The sequence below is a fragment of the Myotis yumanensis genome, unplaced genomic scaffold (genome assembly GCF_028538775.1).
Source record: "Myotis yumanensis isolate MYYU_CA2020_CCGP unplaced genomic scaffold, mMyoYum1.0.hap1 SCAF_2, whole genome shotgun sequence".
Lineage (NCBI taxonomy): Eukaryota > Metazoa > Chordata > Mammalia > Chiroptera > Vespertilionidae > Myotis > Myotis yumanensis.
The window spans coordinates 96,824,235-96,845,976 of record NW_027223753.1 but is presented as its reverse complement, the minus strand read 5'-3'; the positions used below and the strand labels follow the sequence as shown (position 1 = coordinate 96,845,976).

The 21,742-nt window shown below is 42.5% G+C and overlaps 1 protein-coding gene across 4 annotated transcripts in view; it reads right to left on the bottom strand.

Moving 5' to 3' along the window:
• The window catches only part of EXOC2 (exocyst complex component 2), a 274,269-nt gene that overhangs the window by 8,806 nt on the left and 243,721 nt on the right, over nt 1–21,742 (bottom strand). For all 4 annotated transcript variants that reach the window (XR_011470289.1, XM_070405830.1, XM_070405831.1 and 1 more), the window contains exons 24-27: nt 11,786–11,841; nt 11,487–11,609; nt 2,925–2,986; nt 512–571 (exon numbers count right to left, since the gene is read on the bottom strand). Coding sequence is in view for 3 of the 4 variants with exons in the window: in XM_070405830.1 (XP_070261931.1) it covers nt 512–571; nt 2,925–2,986; nt 11,487–11,609; nt 11,786–11,841 (301 nt within the window). In the remaining variant the exon portion in view is untranslated. The remainder of the gene's footprint in view (nt 1–511; nt 572–2,924; nt 2,987–11,486; nt 11,610–11,785; nt 11,842–21,742) is intronic.

Sequence of the window (21,742 nt, the reverse complement as noted above, 5' to 3'; positions counted from 1 at the left end):
AGAGGTCTTTCCATTGTAACGATGGCAGTAAGAAGGTGGCATAAGCCATGTTATCAAAAGCTGGACATGAAGGAATATGTGCATTGCACAAAGACCCTAAACATTTGTCTACCACTTGGCTTCTCATGCACATTAACATCAGGGCCCAGAATTTCCCAGCATTTTACTACGCTGTCCTCTCTTTTAATTTCTAAATAGTATTTTCTTCAACATTTAAGAGAGATATAATTGACTGAGTCGAAATAAACTTTCTTATGACGTTTTCTATACTAGTCACTTAAACGAAGAAAATAACTAATTTCTAAATTGCCATAAAGCCAGAAGAAGGGTTTTTCCATATTCTGCCACTGGGAGACAAGCAAGGCACAGCTAGCATGATGCATACTACGAAGGGCTACTAAATACTGCTCTTCCTTAAATCCAAGTCATTGTTTATAGAAAGAGTACTTTCAGGTAGCTGCACTGCGCTCAGCATGTCTGCCTGGCTCCCAGGAAAGCACAGAGCACTTACTTTTTGTCTGCTCCGCTGGAAAGCTGGGGCAGCGCTTCCAGAGCCTGCTTAAAACTGGACCTGGAACACAAGCAGCAACACGGAGCTGAAACACTGCTGTTTCTCATGGGGATTAGAGCACCATTAGGAACTCTTAAACACGAAGAAACTAGTATAAAAAGGGAAACATGTAGGTATGTGAGAAAAAGTACAAGTGAAAAACAACCGAAAAAGTAAAAGTGAAGGTCTAATTCCAGAGGCTTTGCAGGAGCAGGGTCAAAAACTTGTTTAGGAAATGAAAGAGAACTTGAAAAACTAAAGGAAAAATGGAATTTTATAAAAGGATGCTATTCAATTTGGTTGGTGAAAGTTAAATGAGGACATTTACTTTTCAAAAAAGTCTTTATTTCAAAACAAAACTGAACTCTAGATAAAGCAACTGGTCAGAAAGGAAGAAAAACTAAGTAGAAATATGATCCTGTGAAAGATTACACAAATGGGGACATTTATAGTATTGATGTGTCTAGGTCAGATTTACAGCCAATATCTTATAATGACTGAACATAGTTGTTTTTTTTTTTTTAATAGAATTTAGCTATTATTATGTTTAAAATTTTTAGGATAATGGATATATATATATATATATATATATTTTTTTTTAAAAGTCATCATTATTTCATTTCATGAAAAAGAAAAGTGAATTTTTTTTTATTTATTTGTTAATCCTGATCCAATGATATTTTTCCCATTGATTTTTAGAGAGAGCGGGAGGGAGGAAGAAGGAAGATGGAAGGAGGGAGGGAGGAAGGTAGGGAGAGAGAGAAAGAGAGAAAGAGAGGGACATCCATGTGAGAGAGACACATGGATTCGTTGCCTCCTGCATGAACCCTGACCGGGGCTGGGGTTCAAACCTGCAACCCAGATACATGCCCTTGACCGATCGAACCAACGACCCTTTGGTGTGTGGGCCAATGCTCTACCATTCACTAAGAGAAAGGTGAATAAATAAATGTAATTATCCATGACTTAAAGTGGTCTCTGATTTTGTATTATAAAAACATCCTCAATATACCAGGAAAGAACTTCTGAGCAGAATTTCCCAAACTAGGGACAGGTATCCTAGCAATATATAGAGAGATAAAAACTGGCACTTGATCCCTTCAGTTGTTCCTGGTGGGGCAGGGTATGGGTGCAGGGACAGCCTAGCTGTGGGCACACTCAGCAACCTCACAATATGAAACCAGCTCTCCTCTCTCCTGACATCGAGGGAGTCTCTGCACATCTCCATAATCATCCTATTTCCTGTCTCTTTTCCATTAATCATACATGTGATGTTACTATTCTTTATTTTTACATTATGACAATAATGATGATGAAGAAGATACAACCTATTATTTGTAGTGCACTGAAAGTTTAAAAGGTGACTTGACATATTGTCTCATTTAATTTCTCCAAAACTTTGCCTATAAAGTATTATTATCTTCCTTTTATAATAAGGAACCTGGGCTATGAAGGGTTGAGTTACATAGGTACTTACACAAGGCATGCATACACATCAAATATGGAACGAATGCTTTGTATCATCTGTTATTTAGCACTTAGTGTTAAAAAAAAACAATGACTGGGAAAAGGGGTGGTTAAATAACATGGGAGTCATCTAGAAATGGCTCTAGTTGGCCATGATGAACAGGAAAAAGAAGCTGTGTCAGGAAAACAACTTCAGAGGTCTTTCCATTGTAACGATGGCAGTAAGAAGGTGGCATAAGCCATGTTATCAAAAGCTGGACATGAAGGAATGTGTGCATTGCACAAAGACCCTAGACATTTGTCTACCACTTGGCTTCTCATGCACATTAACATCAGGGCCCAGCATTTCCTGGGTAATGTTGCCAGTGAAGTAAACAATTTTGTAAAAGCAAGTAGTCATTGCTGTTTCAGTTCACCTACTGATATTTCAATGATAGGAAATCCTGACTTTCATTCAAAACAGCTACAAATTATCATCAAATTTCCACTACAGAATTTTGCAGAGAAACCACAAGGCTTCCTCTTGTGCTGACGATCACAATGTTTGTACTGTCCTGAAAGGCCTGCTATGAATAGACTCAATTCTTATTTTCTCCTTTCTAAAGAAGACTGTGATGCTCTGTTCCATCATCTATGAGACTAAAATTTACCTTACAGAATGAGAAATGTAAAATTATATTACATCTTTTTCCCTTTATATTATGCTACAAAGAACCAGTCTTAGGAATCCGCGGCTTAGTATAGATGTGTACTTTTTAACTAGAAATTTGATCAATCAAATATAAACATTTTCACAAACAAAATCATGCGCATTCACTCTGACCAGTTATCTTTTCAAAGGACTTTATATACTAGTAACACAGTTTTGTTTTTAACAAACGCTCAGAAAGAACTGTCAGCGTCTCACCTGCTTTCAGGCGTCAGGTGGACAGCCACAGTGTCCCTCAGTGCACAGATTTCAAGCCTCGCCTGAAGAGGAAGAAAGGACAAAGTGACAATCAGGACCTGTGACGATTATCACATATGAACAGGTAGTGAGGGCGACGTCTCCAGCCTGTTCACCACAGACACAGTGCTGACAGAATATTGCAGGCGTATGGTTACCTCCGCCCCATGACTATTAGTTAAGAGCACACTTTCGCAAACAGTCCAAAAAAGTTGGCTATGACAAAATTTCCTTTTACTGAAAATTAACTTACAGTCAAGTATGACTGAGTGAAGGCAGAGAGTGAGATATCTTGCTGTGAAAGGTGCGAACTACACAAGGATTTCCCAGCAATCTGTGTTTACTATCTAAACAGTAATTTTCCTACTAGCCTGCCTGTGAGAGGAAGGAGAGTCTGAAACACTGTCCCTGGCTTGTTCCTTCCTGCACAGATTTGAGGATATGGGCTGGCTTATTTCCTTAAACATGCACTTCCAGGCACACTGCCTTTAACCTCAAAAATTAAGCTAAAGCTCTACAGATTCAATGCAATGTCTATTAAAATCACAGATGGCTTTTTTTAAAAACAAAAATTGACAAGTTGATTCCTAACATACAAAAACAGTCTTGAAAAAGAATACAGTTGGAGAAATTAACATCTCCTAATGTCAAAACTTTCTACAAAGCTACAATAATCAAGGCAGTGTGACAATGGTATATGGACAGACACGTAGATAAATAGAATACAGACTGAGTGTCCAGAAATGAACCCTTGCATTTATGATCAACTGATTTTTGACAAGGGTGCTGAGACCATTCAATGGGCCAAGAATAGTCTCTTCAACAGGTGATGCTGGGACAACTGGACATTCTCATGCAAATTAGAGCCCGTCCTTAACACAAAAACGAACTCAAAATAGACCTAAATGTAAGCAACAAAATTATAAAATGCTTAGGAGAAAACAGGAATCAATCTCTATGATGTTAGGTTGTGCAAACTTTCTTAGAAATGATATCTAAGTACAAGCAATAAAGGAAAAATATACAAATTGGACCTCATCAAAATTAAAAAAGTCCTGCATTCAAAAGGAAACCATCAAGAAAGTGAAAAGAATGAGATAACATTTCTCACACATGAGGATGGCTGTCATCTGAAAGATACCAGTGACATATACTGGGAAGGATATAGAAAAACTGGAATCTCATACATTGTTGGCAGGAAAGTAAAATGATACAGTCACTCTGAAAATAGTCCGCAGTTCAATTAAAGATGAAACAGAGTAAGCACATGACCTAGCAATTCCACTCCTAGGTATATAGCCAAGATATATGAAATTAACATATATGTCCACAAAAAACTTGTAAATGAATGTTCACAGAGGCATTCTTCATAATAGCCCAAAGTGGGAAAATTCAGATATTCATCAGATGATGAATGGGTAAATAAAATGTGGTATGTTTATACAATGGAATATTATGCAGCCATAAAAGAAATGCTGTGCTGATCCATGCTGCAGCATGATGAACCTTGCAAACATTATGCTAAGTGAGGGAGATCAGTCACAAAAAGCTGTACTTATATGATTCTGTTCATATGAGACTTTCAGAATATGCAAACCATACAGATAGAAAACAGACTTGTGCTTGTCTCATGCTGTAGGTGGGGGAAAGGAGAGTGGCTGTTAATGGGCCTGGGGTTCCTTTCTGGGGTGATGTCATGTGCCAAAATTGATTGTGGTGATTATACAATTCTGTGAACATAGTTACAAAATCACTGAACTGTATACTCTTTATCCTATAGACATACTGTATGGTATATGGATTATATCTGCACAAACTTTTATGGCAGAAAAGCTAACCTAATGCTTACACTTGTTTGCAAGCTTGAAGAAGTGTGGCTTTACTTACAGGCCAGTTTTCCTCAAAGTTCTACAGGTGCCCCTGATGAGAAAGCCCACACCCTCCACCTCTGACTCAGGCACCCAGAGTATGGCTGTTGCTCAGGAGACCACTTAGAAGAAACAGCCCTATTTTCCAGGAGTGCATAAAATGTAAAACAATCATAAATGACATGGCTAGCTATTCAAATTAGAGTTAATTACAAAATCTGTAAGCAATCTAGATAAAAGCTGATTTATCTAAGATACAGTATATTCAGTGAAACTTTTCTGTTTGGAAAGTGATTGGTTTTTAAAAAAATATATTTTACTGATTTTTTACAGAAAGGAAGGGAGAGGGATAGAGAGGTAGAAACATCAATGAGAGAGAAACATCAATCAGCTGCCTCCTGCACACCTCCTACTGGGGATGTGCCTGCAACCAAGGTACATGCCCTTGACCGGAATCGAACCTGGGACCTTTCAGTCCGCAGGCTGATGCTCTATCCACTGAGCCAAACCAGTTAGGCTATTGTTTGGTTTCATTTTTCAGTGCTTTAGAAGCCTAAAAAATAGTTTATAACTAGAAAGTATATGTATGATAAACTACTTCTACTGTTTTTACTGTAGTTTATGTAAAAAACATACCTATAAAGAAAATATCAAAGACAAAAATAAGGTAGAACTTTTAGTTGAATATTTTAGAAGGATTAAATAAGCCACTGTAAAATTAATCTTCATGTAGAAATTTTATTCAAACAAGGTGTTTTAATTAACCTATGAATTATGCCAATTATAAGTTGTGACTATTTATAAAATATACAAAAAATGCATGCAAAAAACATCATGCTAAAAGATAGCTAAAATCCTCAGGCTGTCTTTCCACTCCTCTCAGCTGGCTTTCTGGAGGTTTTGAAGACTGATGCACTGGCCTTCCATGTAAATGATCATTAGAGATCATTAACCTGTAGTCTTTCTCAGGTATCTGCCAAAAACAGCCATTTCAATAAGAAAGGGCAAAGTGGGGCAGCCAAGTTCCAAGGAAGTATCAACATGTTAGGGACCAGATAGTTATGGTGGCTGGTGATCTCCTGGACATACGACTGGTAAGTCCTCACTCAATCGACAGGTTCTTGGAAACTGCAACTTTAAGAGAAACAATATTCAACAAAACCAATTTTACCACAGGCTAATTGCTAGAAACAAGAGATACGTTCCTATGGCATATTTATGGTCAAAAAAAACATTGCTAAACTTCTAAATAAGGACCCCAAACACTGCTAATATTAAACATTGAAATAACTGGGAGCTATACATACATTTAAGAAAGATTAATAAAAACAGGTAAAATCATTATTTTTCAACCCACCTATTCCATTTCAGGAGCCTGGGTGGCAGAAGCCGAACCTGGCAGCCTAAGGCACAGGCAGGCCCCACCCTGGATACGATGCCCTTCATTGAGGGACACATCATGCACCCCACACTCACAGACTAGGACAGTGTAGACAAGTGCACAGCTCTGGGGTGTGGGAGGAAACCCTCGCAGCCGTGGGGAGAATGTGCACATCCCAAACAGACAGTGGCCCCAGTCAGGAATCAATTTTTTTTATTAATGTTATAATGAAATAGTGTCCCAGTGCACGGATTCGTGCACATTGAAAGGAAATTAATTAGAAGGAATATTTTAATATTGCTATTTGCCCTTTCTCTATAATAGAAGTGTCAACCAATTCACGATCGACAATGACAGATCGAAACATGTGTGCGATTGGCGCTGAGAGCTTTATATGATGGCGCATATGCGAGTAAACTTAGCCTTTTATATATATAGATAAATTGCTTAATTAGACCTGCTTGCTGATCTAGCTAAACTTTTCCAGCCCAGTGAAGCACCCCAACTTCTCTTTCAGGTAATTGTCAGGAACACAGCAGTAAATATCAACACGAAGCAGACTATTATTGTAGATCATGCAGGGAGAACAAAGGGTAAAATATTCAACTGCAGCAGTGTTTGACTATATTCTGCACAGTGAGAAAACCTGAAGTCATTTTCAAGTTCCACCATTTCTTATTTCTTTTCAGTGGGGTCAAGTTTCTAAACTTCCTAATCTCCATTGTCTTGCTAATGAAAAGAAAATAGGATTCTATGGAGTCTATCTACCTACTCCAGGACTTCTGTGAGGATTAAATGAGATGAGGCATGTGAAAATGCTTCACAGACATTTGGTTGAACTGTAAAATGTTTGTACCTGGCCATAAAGTAAGTCGTGCTCTTGGGCTGAAGAAACTGCAAGGAGGCCAGTTGCTAGGGAGAGGAAGCCAGGCGTTGCTATGTGACATCATTACCTGGCGCCCACAGTGACCATTCATTTCCGGGCTGGGCTGGACGCCACATTTTGTACCAATGGGGTCTTGGCAGCATTGGCTGCGATTTGGTGGGGTGTAGCTCTGGGGTGGTGGCAGGGTCTGTGTCCCACTTGGGGGAAGCTGAGTGTTGGTTTGTCGGCACCATGTCCGTGGTGCTGTTTATTTTTAAATGGCCAGTGCGCATCATGGCAGTGCCTGCGTTGAGCATCTGCACCCTGGTGGTCAGTGCGCATCATAGCTACTGGTTGGAGGGAAGGACGGACACTTAGCTTTCTTTATACATAGACTAGAGGCCCAGTGCATAAAAATTTGTGCACTCGGCGGGGTGGGGGGTCCCTCAGCCCGGCCTTTGCCCTCTTGCAGTCTGGGATCCCTCGGGAGATAACGACCTGCTGGCTTAGGCCTGCTCCCGGGTGGCAGAGGGCAGGCCCAATCCCTAGGTGCAGCCCCTGGTCGGGCTGAGAAGGGCTGATTGGGGAGTTGGGGCGCTGCCACTCTCACACTCAGGGCAGGGCCGATGGGGAGGTTATGGCTCTACCCCGTCACACACAGAGCAGGGCCCGTGAGGGGGGGGGGTGTTGGGGCACCACAGCCTGTCACACACAGAGCCGCAGGGCAATCAGGGGGTTGGGGAGCTCCCCGCTATCAGGCACAGAGCAGGGCTGATCAGGGGGTTGGGGCACCTTCCCCTGTCACAAACAGAGCAGGGCGGATAGGGAGGTTATGGCCCCACCCCCTGTCACACACAGAGCCGCAGGGCGATCAGGGGGTTTGGGCGCTGCCCCCTGTCATGCTGATCCCGGTGCCAGGAGGCATATTACCCTTTTACTATATAGGATAGAGGCCTAGTGCATGGGTAGGGGCTGGCTGGTTTGCCCTGAAGGGTGTCCTGGATCAGGGTGGGGGTCCCCACTGGGGTGCCTGGCCAGCCTGGATGAGGGGATGATGGCTGTTTGCAGTTGGTCACACACCCTTCAGGGTGGGGGTCCCACTGGGGTGCCTGGCCAGTCTGGGTGAGGGGCTGAGGGCTGTTTTCAGGCTGGTGGGTGACTGAAGCTCCCAACCGCTCCTTTTTTTCTTTTTTTTTTATTCTGGGCCAAGGTCTCTGCTGCTGAAAGCAGGTATCTGGTTTGTTTCGGTTCTATAATCGAAACACTGTATCATCTCCAGCTTTGAGATCCCAGCCCGCTGAAAGCTGGTTTCTGGGGTTTTGTTTAGCTTCTATATTTGTTACAGTGTTTCAAACTGCCAGCTCAGAGGCCGGCAAGACAGGCGGCGAACGTTGGAGTCCTCCTTCACTGAAGCAAGCAAGCCTCATGTTCGCTTCCAGCTGCCTGGCTGCCGGCTGCCATCTTGGCTGGCAGTTAATTTGCATATCGCCCTGATTAGCCAATGGGAAGGGTAGTGGTCGTACGCTAATTACCATGTTTCTCTTTTATTAGATAGGATGACTTTTAACAAAACAATGTTATTTGAGGACCTGTTGTACATGGAAAAAGTTGCTGATTCTGATATCTCTTCCTAACTTCTTCCTGCTAGCTTTGACAGGAATTTTACCATCAGGTAAATAGGTTGCAAAGGTAATTTGCCTGGAGGGGAGATTCTTGTTATAATTCCAAACTTCCTAGGTCAGGTCAAACTGTAGTTACTACAACTTCCTTTTAATTAATGTTCAGTACCTCAACATTTATGCTACTGCTCTCTTGCAATAGGACTAATATAATAATCATGGCCTTTTAACTATATCAAAAGTTTGACAAATCAAATTTTTAGAGAAAATTGGGTGGCAATTGAAAATACAGCAGCAATTTTCCCCTAACCAGCATGCCAAGTTAACAAGTGCTCTCCATTCCTTTTGCCTACCATATTTTTGTACAGATATTTTCAAATGTATAGACTTTGAAAGGATTTTTACAGCGAACACTTGTAGACCCATAGACTCGACCATTAATACTTACTAGCACTACCATTTATCCATCCAACTATCAGCCCACCATAGTGCTTTGATGTAATTCACCATGCATGATTAGCTAAGTAGACTGATTCAATTCTTTTTTATGTTTTGAGTTAAAACTTACATATTACACAATGGATAAGTCTTACAGTGTACCATGACTGATGCATATACCTGAGCAATGGAAACCCATATCCAGGTATAGAACCACCAACCTATGAAGCTCCTTCAGGCCCCTTCCCACTTAATCTCAACTACCCAGAGGAAAGCATTTTCCTGAGATTTTTTTTCTACCACAGATGAGAAACCCATATAATCATATGTGTGCTTTGGGGTAAGGCTTCCTTCACTCAGCTGAATGCTCCTGGGATTCATACAGGTGGTACCAGTAGTTTGTCCTTCTTAATGCTGAATAGTATTTGATTATATAAACATACCACAGTTGTTTTGTTTATTCTGTTGATGGACACCCGGGCTGTTTCCAGCTTTTGACTATTATGAAGGAAATGGTTATGAGCATCTTATATGCTTTTTTTTAATGAAGGCATGTTTTTAGTTCTCTTGGTTAAATACCTAGGATTAGAATAGCTGGGTCATAGAGAATGTATATGTTTAGTTTTCAAAGAAACTGCAAGAGTTTTTCCCAAAGTAGTTGTAAGATTTATACTCCCAACAATGTGTGAGAGCTCCAATTGATGATGCTGATCATCCTTTCACATGCTCATTGGCCATACTGACTCCTCTGTAAATTGAATTATGTATATGCTAGAACTTTGGACGTTGCCCAAGGGGTTCCTAGAACTCTGTTAATTTTCTCCCAAGTATTCTTTTCTCTGTTTTTCATATGGAATAATTTGTGTTAATCTACAAATTCACTTTTTCTCTTGTCCTTTCTATTCTGCAATTATTCTGAACTAGTATATTGCAAAAAAAAAAAAAATCACATTTACGTATTCCATTCTAGAATTTCCATTTAGTTTCTTTTAAGGTTTCTCTTTTTCTGTGGAGATTTCCTATCTTTTCATTCATTTGAGCACAGTCTCCTTTATATCACTGAACATAACTGCTTTAAAATCTTTGTCTTTGTATTCCAACAACTGGATCATCTGTTAACTGATTGTCTTTTCTACTGAAAATGGGTCATGCTTTCCTGTTTTGTTCTGTCTGTATGTTCCAATGAAATTTGGACTGTGTCCTAGAAATTGTGCATGTTGTGTTGTAGAGACTTTGGATTCTACAATATGCCTCTGACGAGTGTTGATCTGTTTTGCTTGTTTTAGTAAGCAATTTACTTATTTGGAGGGAAACTGAAAACTCTTGGCTCTTGCGCAACATTTTAACTCTTACTTCAGTCATTTTGGCCTTAATTGGGCCGGCTGTAGTGGAGTCGGCCATGCATACATAGTTTAGGGGTCAACTAGAGACTTAAGCAGTGTAAACACACAATTTGTAGCTCTTGCTTTCTGCTTTCTGGGTTACATTCCTCACTTGCCTGTAGTTGTGGTTTCCCTAATTCTTCAAGCCTAAATGACACCCAAGTGTCATTTCTCCTAGAATCACTCACTAATGGTCATTTCTTCTCTGTCTTCATGTTTTTCTTTTTCTTTTGGAATGTAAAATTTTTTATATATTATTGAAGATTATAGTTGTTATCTGTAGGGGCTTGGCCTGCTAAGAGCTTCTTCAGCCATTACTGGAAGAAAATTGCCAGGACTTACTAAAAACACACAATGTTTCAGGTCAATGAAAGCTCCCATGCAGGATATCACTCTCCCATATGCCTTCACACCTTGGCTCCTACCAATTTGGTTATATGCATACCAAGAATCATCTGGTTTATGTAAGTTATATTTGTTATTGTAACTGTGTAACTTAAATAGCTACAACATAAACCAATGGAATATAAGTGCAAAGAGATAGTTACTTGTCATTTCTATGCAAACTATATTGAATAGTTTAGAAAGACTTGTTAAAAGTTGTTAAAAATGTGTTGTGAAATTAAATGTAGTGAAACAACTATAAAATAAAAAGAAAAATATCACAGAACTTTAGAGGGAATCTGCATTCAGATAATTTTATATGGTAAATAAGGTCTTGCCCTGCTCTAAGGACACAGGAACTCTGGAACTTGTAGACAAGGCAGGATGGGTAGGGCTTATGCAAGAGAGATGGTTGCACCTCAACTCAGCAGATCCATCAAAACACACACACACACACACACACACACACACACACACACACATCAACCAAATAAACTCCTCTGTCTATCATAAGATTGATGACTAAAAACACATGTGCATGTTTAAATGGAATATAGTCTGACATGGACTGGAATGGTTTTGATACCTGTAATGCTCCATTTTTGCTGAAGGATGACACACACTGCATTAGTCTACTGAGCTCTTCAGACACTGCTTCCACCACCCTGGAGAGGACCCGAGGCACCAATTCTTTGGAAATAGTGAACACCTGAAAGAAGGTTTAAAATAAGGAGAAATGGTGCATTATGGTGACTTATCTTGACTTGAATTTGTTTAAAACAAAGGAATGCACAAAATATTTTGGGGAAAAAAACCACCATATTAGCCCCCTTTTCCTTTTTTCCAGTTACCTATACCTCTTAGGAACATCTAATGATAGCTTACCTCTGCATGCACTGCAATTATATTCACCAATGCTTCTTTTAAATAGTTTCTGACACCTGAAATCAAGATGGGAGAGGGAAAAGGCATTTAATGGAAACACAAGCTGCCCGTCCCCCTGCTGGCTGTGCACAGTAGTTTCCTAAGGAGAAACAGAAAGTAACACCACCATTGTCTATTTCCTTTTGAGAACCAAATGGTGAAAGGACTATTTTTGTGCAGGCTTAAAAAAAAGTTTAAATTACTTAAGAGTTTCCTTTCATTATTTTTCCATTCTGTCATTGTTTATGTTCTCTATAAATGTTGGTCAGTCTCCTTCAAAATTGAAACTTTAAAATGTCCTTTGGTTTCTTCATATATGTATTCTTCACATATATGCATATACCCACTCAAGTTAACAAACATAAAATAGTCAATAGTAAGATATTTACCAAAACTTATAAAACATCTGCTTTATGTATTTTATAACATCATACTTCCAAAGGTAAAAGTCAAATTATTATGCAGAATAACTATTTTGATCTTTAAAAGATTACTTCTGGGAAAAACTTCTGACAAAACCACACTCAGTCTGATCCTATAAGGCAAGATAAAAACTGGACAAAATACAAGATTTCAGATGACACAGAATTAGTGAACGCACTTCACTCCAAAGCAGGCACACACAAAACAACCATGTAAGAGTCTGCAGTCAGATGATCTTGGATCAAACCCCAATTTCATAAGCTACATGCTATAATTTCTGCAAGAAGACTGTGAGCCCAGTTTTCTCTTCTACAATGAGTATAAAAACAGTGCCAATCTCGTAGGTTTATAGTGAGGATTACGAAGATAATAATGCATGTGATGGGTCCTGGTAGTCACAGGGTTCAAACACAGCTTTTATTATAATGAAAGTAGTTAAATTTGCAAGAAAAAACCCCCATAAAAACAAAATACTGCTTTATTATAATTCCAAAACAATCACTTTCACTGGACTGGAATATTTCAGAATGCCTTCTAAGTTAATTGCATGGCCTGAGAATTCCTTCTCTGCAGAACAGGGAAAACCCTACTATGTGTTAACAGTAACAGTGCTAAGAAGAATCTTTCCCCAAATGTCATTTAAGCTATTGCTTATTTAGGAAAGTTGAGACAAAGGCTAAGAACTACAATCAACTTTTTGAATTGACATCTGCTGATTCTAAATATATAACTAGTTTTTATTTTTGTCATATATGATGGTGTTTAAATAGGTATACAAAATTTCTTTGGTGGAGCCAATTTCATATATATTTCTTTGGGATATGACAGTTCAGTTGTTAATAATTATATTTTGCTGATAAAAAACAAATAGCTAATTGAAAGTAATTAAATATAACCCAGAAATTAGTTGATTCTTCCTAGGGGGAAAAAGAAGATAATTACAAGGTAACAAGTCTATTATAAGTGAAAGTGAAATAAACTGACTGTGCTCAAGACCAGAAAAGCTTTCTTCCTGTAAGAGGAAAGCCACACCACAGAGATGCTCCTTGGGCAGTTCACTGCTAGAGTCAGGGCACCAGTTTTGACCTGGCTGTGACATCTGTCCCAGGTGATCATGCTCACCAGGTCAATATGCCTCATCTTGTTCCCTGCTCTCAGGCAGTTCTCCCAATGTGATGGAGGGAGGCAGGGAAGGGCCCTTCAGATCAAAGTCCATAATCACTGAACTCAGGACTAGAATCTTACATTGCAAAAATATACACATATAAATGTACATAGTTATTAAAGATACTAGAGGCCCGGTGCACAAAAATTTGTGCACTCGGGCGGGGGGCGGGGGGGTCCCTCAGCCCAGCCTGTGCCCTCTCGCAGTCTGGGACCCCTCAGGAGATAACGACCTGCTGGCTTAGGCCTGCTCCTGGGTGGCAGAGGGCAGGCCCAATCCCTAGGTGCAGCCCCTGGTCGGGCTCAGAGCAGGGCTGATTGGGGAGTTGGGGCACCGCCCCCGATCATGCACAGAGCAGGGCGGATCAGGAGGCTGTGATTTATTTATCTTCTATAGCTGTCACTGGAGCTAAGAGCCAGCTTTAGCTCTGAGGTCGGCTCCAGCTTGAGGCCTCGGCTGCTGAAAGCAGGGATCTGGGTTTGTTTGGCTTCTATAATTGTAACACTGTTTCGGTCCTGCTCGCTCCAGCTGATGGCTGAAAGCAGGTTTCTGGAGTTTTGTTTAGCTTCTATATTTGCAACAATGTTTCTTAGAGAGCAAGCTCAGAGGCCGGCAAGGTAGGCAGGGAACCTTGGCTTCCTCCATCACTGGAGCAAGCAAGCCTCCCTGTTCACTTCAGCTGCCTGGCTGCCAGCCGCCATCTTGGTTGGCAGTGAATTTGCATACCGCCCTGATCAGCCAATGGGAAGGGTAGCAAAGTTACGGTTAATTACCATGTTTCTCTTTTATTAGATAGGATAAGTGCAATATCAGGCCAGTGATGACTTAAGCAACTTAAGAGTAAGGGATTCAACAGTCTCTGTCCTCATAAAAACCAAGGTCCTGTCAATGCTACTATATGAACAAATGTCAGGAGTCTGGGTTCTAGCAATCTACACTAATAAAAGAGAAACATGGTAATTAGCGTACGACCGCTATCCTTCCCATTGGCTAATCAGCATATCCTTATGCAAATTAACTGTCAGCCAAGATGGCAGCCAGCAGCCAGGCAGCTGGAAGCGAACATGAGGCTTGCTTGCTTCAGTGAAGGAGGACTCCAACGTTCCCCGCCTGCCTTGCCGGCATCTGAGCTGGCAGTTTGAAACTTTGTAACAAATATAGAAGCTAAACAAAACCCCAGAAACCAGCTATCAGCCGGCCAGGATCTCAGAGCTGGAGTTATACACTGTTTCGATTATAGAACGCAAACAAACTGATACCTGTTTCAGCAGCGGAAGCCTCAGAGCTAGAGCCAGAGCTAAAGCTGGCCCAGAATAAAAAAAAGAAAAAGAAAAAAAGGAGCGGTTGGGAGTTTCAGTCAACAACCACCAGCCTGAAAGCAGCCCTCAGCCCCTCACCCAGACTGGCCAGGCACCCCAGTGGGGACCCCCACCCTGAAGGGTGTGTGACCAGCTGCAAACAGCCATCATCTCCTCATCCAGGCTGGCCAGGCACCCCAGTGGGGACCCCCACCCTGATCCAGGACAACCTTAAGGGCAAACCAGCCAGCCCCTACCCATGCACTATGCCTCTATCCTATATAGTAAAAGGGTAATATGCCTCCCAGCACCGGGATCAGCGGAGCTGTGAGGCCTCCTGGCACCGGGATCAGCGTGACAGGGGGCAGCGCCCAAACCCCCTGATTGCCCTGCGGCTCTGTGTGTGACAGGGTGCGGCGCCCTAACCCCCCCACCCCCCACAGACCCTGCTCTGTGTGTGACAGGGTAGAGCCATAATCTCCCCATCGGCCCTGCCCTGAGTGTGACAGTGGCGGCGCCCCAACCCCCTGATCGGCCCTGCTCTGTGGGTGATAGAGGGCGGCGCCCCAACCCCCTGATCCGCTCTGCTCTGTGTGTGACAGGGGGAGGTGCCCTAACTCCCCTATCGGCCCTACTCTGTGCATGACAGAGGGGAGCTCCCCAAACCCCTGATGGGCCGTGCTCTGTGCATGACAGGGGGGAGCTCCCCAACCCCCTGATGGGCCCTGCTCTGTGCATGACAGGGGGCAGCGCCCAACCCCCTGATGGGCCCTGCTCTGTGTGTGACAGGGGGCAGCGCCCCAACCCCCTGATTGGCCCTGCTCTGTGCGTGACAGGGTATGGAGCCCCAACCCCCCTGATGGGCTCTGCTCTGTGCATGACAGGGGGCAGCGCCCCAACCCCCTGATTGGCCCTGCTCTGTGCGTGACAGGGTACGGAGCCCCCACCCCCCTGATGGGCCCTGCTCTGTGCATGACGGGGCAGCGCCCCAACCCCCTGATTGGCCCTGCTCTGTGTGTCACACGGGGGTGGCGCCGCAACCTCCCCAATCAGCCCTGCTCTGTGCCTGACCAGGGGCTGCACCTAGGGATTGGGCCTGCCCTCTGCCACCCAGGAGCAGGCCTAAGCCAGCATGTCATTATCTCCTGAGGGGTCCCAGACTGCGAGAGGGCACAGGCCGGGCTGAGGGACCCCCCGCCCCCGAGTGCACAAATTTTTGTGCACCGGGCCTCTAGTCTATATATATAAAAAGCCAACGACCTGAATGCCATAACAACCAGAATGAGCAGTCACTATGACTCCGACTGCAGCCAGCGAACCAGCCCGATCTGGGGGTGGGGCCTGCCAGCCAACCTCAAACGGCCCCTCCCCCCAGCCAGCCACACCCGAGATTGCCCCCCCAATAGAGGGTGGGGCTGGCTGGCCAACCTCCTGCAGCCCCTCCCCTGGCCAGCCCCACCCCAGATCAGCCCCCCACCCCGATCAGGGGCAGGGCTTGCCAGACAACTGCCTGTAGCCCCTTCCCCTGGTTGGCCATGCCCCTGGTGTGCCCCTATCACCCTATTCGGGGGTGTGGACAGCTCGCCCACCACCCACAGATCCTCCGCCATCTGGCCCCACCTCTGATCAGCCCCAAGCTCATCACCCCCAGACAACTCTGCCCCCAATTGCCCCCCCACGCACACCAATTGGGGATGGGGCTGGCCAGCCCACTACCCACAGCCCCTCCCCATGGCTGGCCCTTCAATTGGGGGTGGGGCCCACCAGCCAATTGCCCCAGCCCCTGCCCCTAGCTGGCCTGACCCTTATCAGGCCCTGATTGGGGTGGGCCATCCTGCCAACCTCCCACCATCTCCTCCTCCTGACAGGCCTGGCTCCGATTCACCCCAATTGAGGCCAGGTCGGCTGGACCCCATCCGTGCATGAATTCGTGCACTGGGCCTCTAGTATTCTAATAATGATGACTAAAATAGGAGGGCAGTTTTCAAGTTCTAAACTTTTTTTTTAGTGTAAAACAGAAGAGTGGGCCAGAGTGCTGACTAAAAGCAAAAAATTAAATGTAGAATGAAGCAAGAGAATGTCACATGCTCAGTATGCTATAAACTAAACTCCTACTCTGACCCTGATAGGAAAAACATTTCCTGGCAAGAACCCATCAGACTAAGCATTACTAATAAAATACCCTGTAAAAGAGATAAATCTAAATTACTCAATACAATTCTAAAGACAAAGCTGTGAATAGTAGAAAAAAAGGACAGGATCCTTTCAACCAGTAGAATCATATTTCTGTTGATAGGAAATCTGGAAAAAAAAACCCACAAAAAAACAACAACAACCAAGCTTCCTGTTTGATGCTGACCACATGCTTCACGAGATAATGTATTGGAAGGAGCACAGAACCTTAACCTTGGCAAAGTAAAAAAAAAAAAAAATTTGCAGACCTTATTTTTGTGAACAGAAAAAAATGAAACAACTGTCCCCCTCCCCCAAATAACAACACAACAAACTGCTCCAGGGGTAAGTGGTAATGTTGGAGAAAGAGAAGGGAAAAATGTATGGTCCTAGGGATATACAGAAAAGAGCTCCTAGTCAAGTCCAGTAAGTCAGTAGGGTTCAGAGAGACAGTGTTACATTGACCACATTGAAAAAGGGATACTAACTCAAGGCCAAGCTCTGCAGAATCCTATATAATAAAAGCCTAATATGCTAAGTGTCTGGTCATCCGTTCAACTAATCAAAGGGTAATATGTTAATGATATGCTAAGGCCGCTTAACCGCTCGCTATGACGTCTGACCACCAGGGGGCAGATGCTCCAACCGGTAGGTTAACTTGCTGCTGGGGTCTAGCCGATAGGGACTGAGCGAGACTGGTTGGACACCCCTGGAACAACCTCCCGCATCCCTCCCCGGCCTCAACTGTGCACTGGTGGGGTCCCTCGGCCTGGCCTGCTCTCTCTCACAATCTGGGACCCCTGGGGGGATGTCGGAGAGCCAGTTTTGGCCCAATCCTGCTTAACGCAGGAGCTTCCCCCTGGTGGTCAGTGTGCTCCCACAGGGAGAGCGCCATTCAGCCAGAAGCTGGGCTCATGGCTGGCGAGCACAGCTGCGGTGGACATCCCCTGAGGGCTCCTGGACTGAGAGAAGGTACAGGCCAGGCTGAGGGCCGCCCCCTGAGTGCACAAATTTTGTGCACCGGGCCTCTAGTAGTATTATAACCAAAGTGATGCACATGCTGATGTTTTAACAATGAAAATGTTAAAATATATAAACAAATCATTGATTGCTTCTCTCCAAAGCTACCCATTGTGTTAGCACAGAGATAATTTTTTTATTACCTATTGGAATGAAATTGTTTATTTCTAGTGGAATGGATATAAATTCTCATTCCTCTGTTTAAGATAAATTTGTTGAGATTCTACCCCATGGTGGACACTGCTAGGCAAACCTCAGAGGTAGCAAGATATTAGGTCTTTCTGGTAGAATATGTAAGTACCCATTATGAGTAGGACCCCAAAGTGCTAATTATTTTTACCTTAATTTACTGGTGTTCATATATGTATCTACTTGTATGTAGAAATTAGTACTAAATAGCTATCTGAAAGGGTTTTTAAAAATCTTTGTATTCCATTTTAAATTAATTTGTGAAATATTAATGTGCCATTTCTATTTTGTGAAGTTCTTAAAAGGTTAAAGAATAGCATTTGGGGAAAAGTGGTGAAGTCAAGGCAAAGGACCTAAAAACTAGACAGCGTCCATGTCTAGGGAGTGAGGTGTGAAGGTTTATAAACAAGAAACAGATAAGATCTTTGTGGTCTTCCTAGTTAAGAATTTCAATTCCTTTCTCTCTTCATTCCATTCTAAAACCATTACCTAATATGAGAAACAAAGCCGGTATCATACCATGCTCACTCGCCTTCCTTCCCCAGCCTCTACCCTGTACTCACAGAGACTTGAAGATGGGTTTCTAACAAACCAAATGCAGATTAATCCCTTGGCTTTAATTGTCTGTTGCGTTTTGTTTGAAAATGTTGCTCCAAATTAAACTGTAGAACTGTCAGCGCTTTCAAAAATCTGCATCCCCAAAAGCCTGTACTAGCAGCAGGCACCAGAGATGCCTCACTTGTTCCATATGATACTGAAGAACACCACCAAACCTCAGCTGGCAGCAGGTGGCAATTTCTATGTCAGGAGCCTGAGTGGCCAGTTTGCTCCTGTCTGACTGGAAAAAGAAAGTATGGAAACCATACCAAAAGAATGGAAATGCAGACCTCAGAGTTGGAAGAGAACAGGTCTGGGTTTGGGAAAATGTAAAGTTGGCTCTTCCCTGTGACTTCACTGACAGCTAGCTGGGCTACACTCAGCAGTCTCTTTCTTGAATGGAAGGGGTCAGATTTAGAAAGTGAGAAAGAGGCAGTAAGAATGCCAAGAAGGATCTGGGAGCTGTCAGAGGAGGGCTGCACATACATTCTGTTGTCAGAGTGCAGGAGGCCTTGAGGCAGATGGCAGAAGGAAGTGAAGGAGTTTAAAGGGACCATGGTCATGGCACTTGGGGCTAGGACCAGGATTGTGACAATGGTCCAGGATTGATAAAAGGACCACTTTGTAGTTAATTTGGGTGGTATATGTTCCTTCTCTTCTCACTATACTTTATTCTAATCTAATATTATTAACCTTAAAGGCTGATGGTGACTTTTAAGTGTACTGAGGTAACAGAAAAAACACTCAATGTAAAGTCAGAAGACTTGGGACCCAGGTTCTGGCTTACCTGTGTACTACTACTAAGACAAAAACCAGTTCAGTATTTAGACAATTGCCTACTGTGCAAAATGTAGATTACAAAATCTGTTCTGCTAACAAAGCTGTTATAAAAATGTAACATATTTATTCCTTGATTCCACAAATATCTGTTGTTTATGTACTATATGCCAGGCACAGCCAGGTGGTGGTGTACACATATTTTAGGTGCTATTTTTTTGACAAAGACATAAACAGTTGGGTAAAAGGCATAATTTCTGGAAAAAACATGCTAATTTGTCTTTCTGAAACACCTGGTGTAGAAGTCTGGCGACTCTAACCCATCAAAACTGCATCTTGTCACCTAGCTGCAGCACATTCGAAATGTAGGTGAAGCTCCTCTGAAGGCACTGGGAGCCTCCAAGCAGCTGAAGAAGCAGGAGCTGAGAGAGGCAGCAGCCCAGACATAGGGAAACAGACCGATGCTGCTGGGATGCGCTGGCTGGAGGATGTGTCTGCCATGATGCTGCGACTTTGCTGGTTTACACAGAATTATCCAGAGGGTGGAATTTTAGTGGAACTCTTTTGTCATATTGGTTTTGAAAAGAATGGCTAAACACCGCAGTCTAGGGAAGATTAGGAAGGTTGGCTCCTATGGTGACATCTTAGCAATGGCCTGAATAAGAATTATATAGTATGGGGCAAAAGTAGGTTTACAGTTGTATGTGAAACAGTTTATTCTTGTATTATTTATTAATATCACATTATTTCCCATATGAACAAGGTTAAACCTACATTTTGCCATACCCTGTATACCAGGTGTACTGGTTAATAATGCGGATTTTTTCAATAGATGCATTTTTTCAATATTTTTTCACATATGTTGATATATACGCGATTTGATATGTATGCTATTTTGTTGTATTGACAGCAAGCTTCAAAACTTCATATGTCAAATTTGCTGAAGGTGTTAACATCATAGATATTTTTATGCTTAAAAATGTTGAACTTCCTGCCAAAAAAAGAGCATTTGCGGGAAATTTTAATTCATTACTTTATTTTGAAGAAAAGTGCTGCTGAAAGTTATCGTATACTTCCGGAAAGCTTATGGTGATCATACTCCATCTCAAGATACTTGTGAACGCTGGTTTAATGCTTTAGAAGTGATGATTTCAATGTGAAAGACAAAGAATGTGCAGGTCAACCAAAAAAGTTTAAAGACCAACAATTACAATCATTATTGGATGAAGATGCATGTCAAACTCAAAAACAGCTTCCAGAAAGATTAAACGTTGCTCAGAAAACAATTTCCGATCGTTTATAAGCATTAGGAAAGATTTTAAAGGACAGAAAATAGGTGCCACTTCAACTGAATGAAAGACAAATGGAAAACCGCAAAGTCATCAGTAAAATGTTGCTTCAACGGCACAAAAGAAAGTCTTTTTTTGCATCTAATTGTGACTGGCGATGAAAAGTGGATTTATTTTGAGAATCCCAAACACACAAAATCATGGGTTGATCCAGGTCAACCATCAACATTGACTGCAAGGCCAAATCACTTCACAAAGAAGACAATGCTCTGCGTTTGGTGGGATCAGGAAGGTGTGGTGTATTATGAGCTTCTAAAACCAGGTGAAACCGTTAATACTGATCACTACCAATTTGAACCACACTTTGATCATAAAATGCCCAGAATGGGCCAGAAGACATGGCAAAGTAATTTTGCTTCATGATAACGCACCATCACACACTTCAAAACCAGTTAAAGACACGTTAAAAGATCTTGCCTGGGAAGTATTAACCCACCCTCTGTATTCATCAGATCTTGCTCCTTCAGTTTACCACTTGTTCCGATCGATGGCACACGAACTTTCTGAGCAGCACTTCAAAACGTACGAAGAAGTAGAAAATTGGGTCTCTGAATCGTTTGCCTCAAATCAAGAAAATTCTATTGGGTCGGTATTCGCAAATTACGTGAAAGATGGGGAAATGTGTAGCGATGGACATTACTTTGAATAAAGCACTTTTGAAGTTTCTCTTGAAATTATCATGTTTTCTTTGATTATAAAATCCGCATTATTAACCAGTACAGCTGGTATATGTGAACAGGAGGCAGAAGCCGATGGTGACCTCAAATACCCATGTACTTACTAAGCAGTCACCTTTGGGCACGTTTCTGAATGGCTCTAACTTCTTACTTTCTCCTTATGGAAGGGGCACCATTTATTTAATAAAATATTGGTAAGAAGCTAACAACAGCAGGTGGCCATCAAATAGAGAGCAGTGCTACTGGTCACA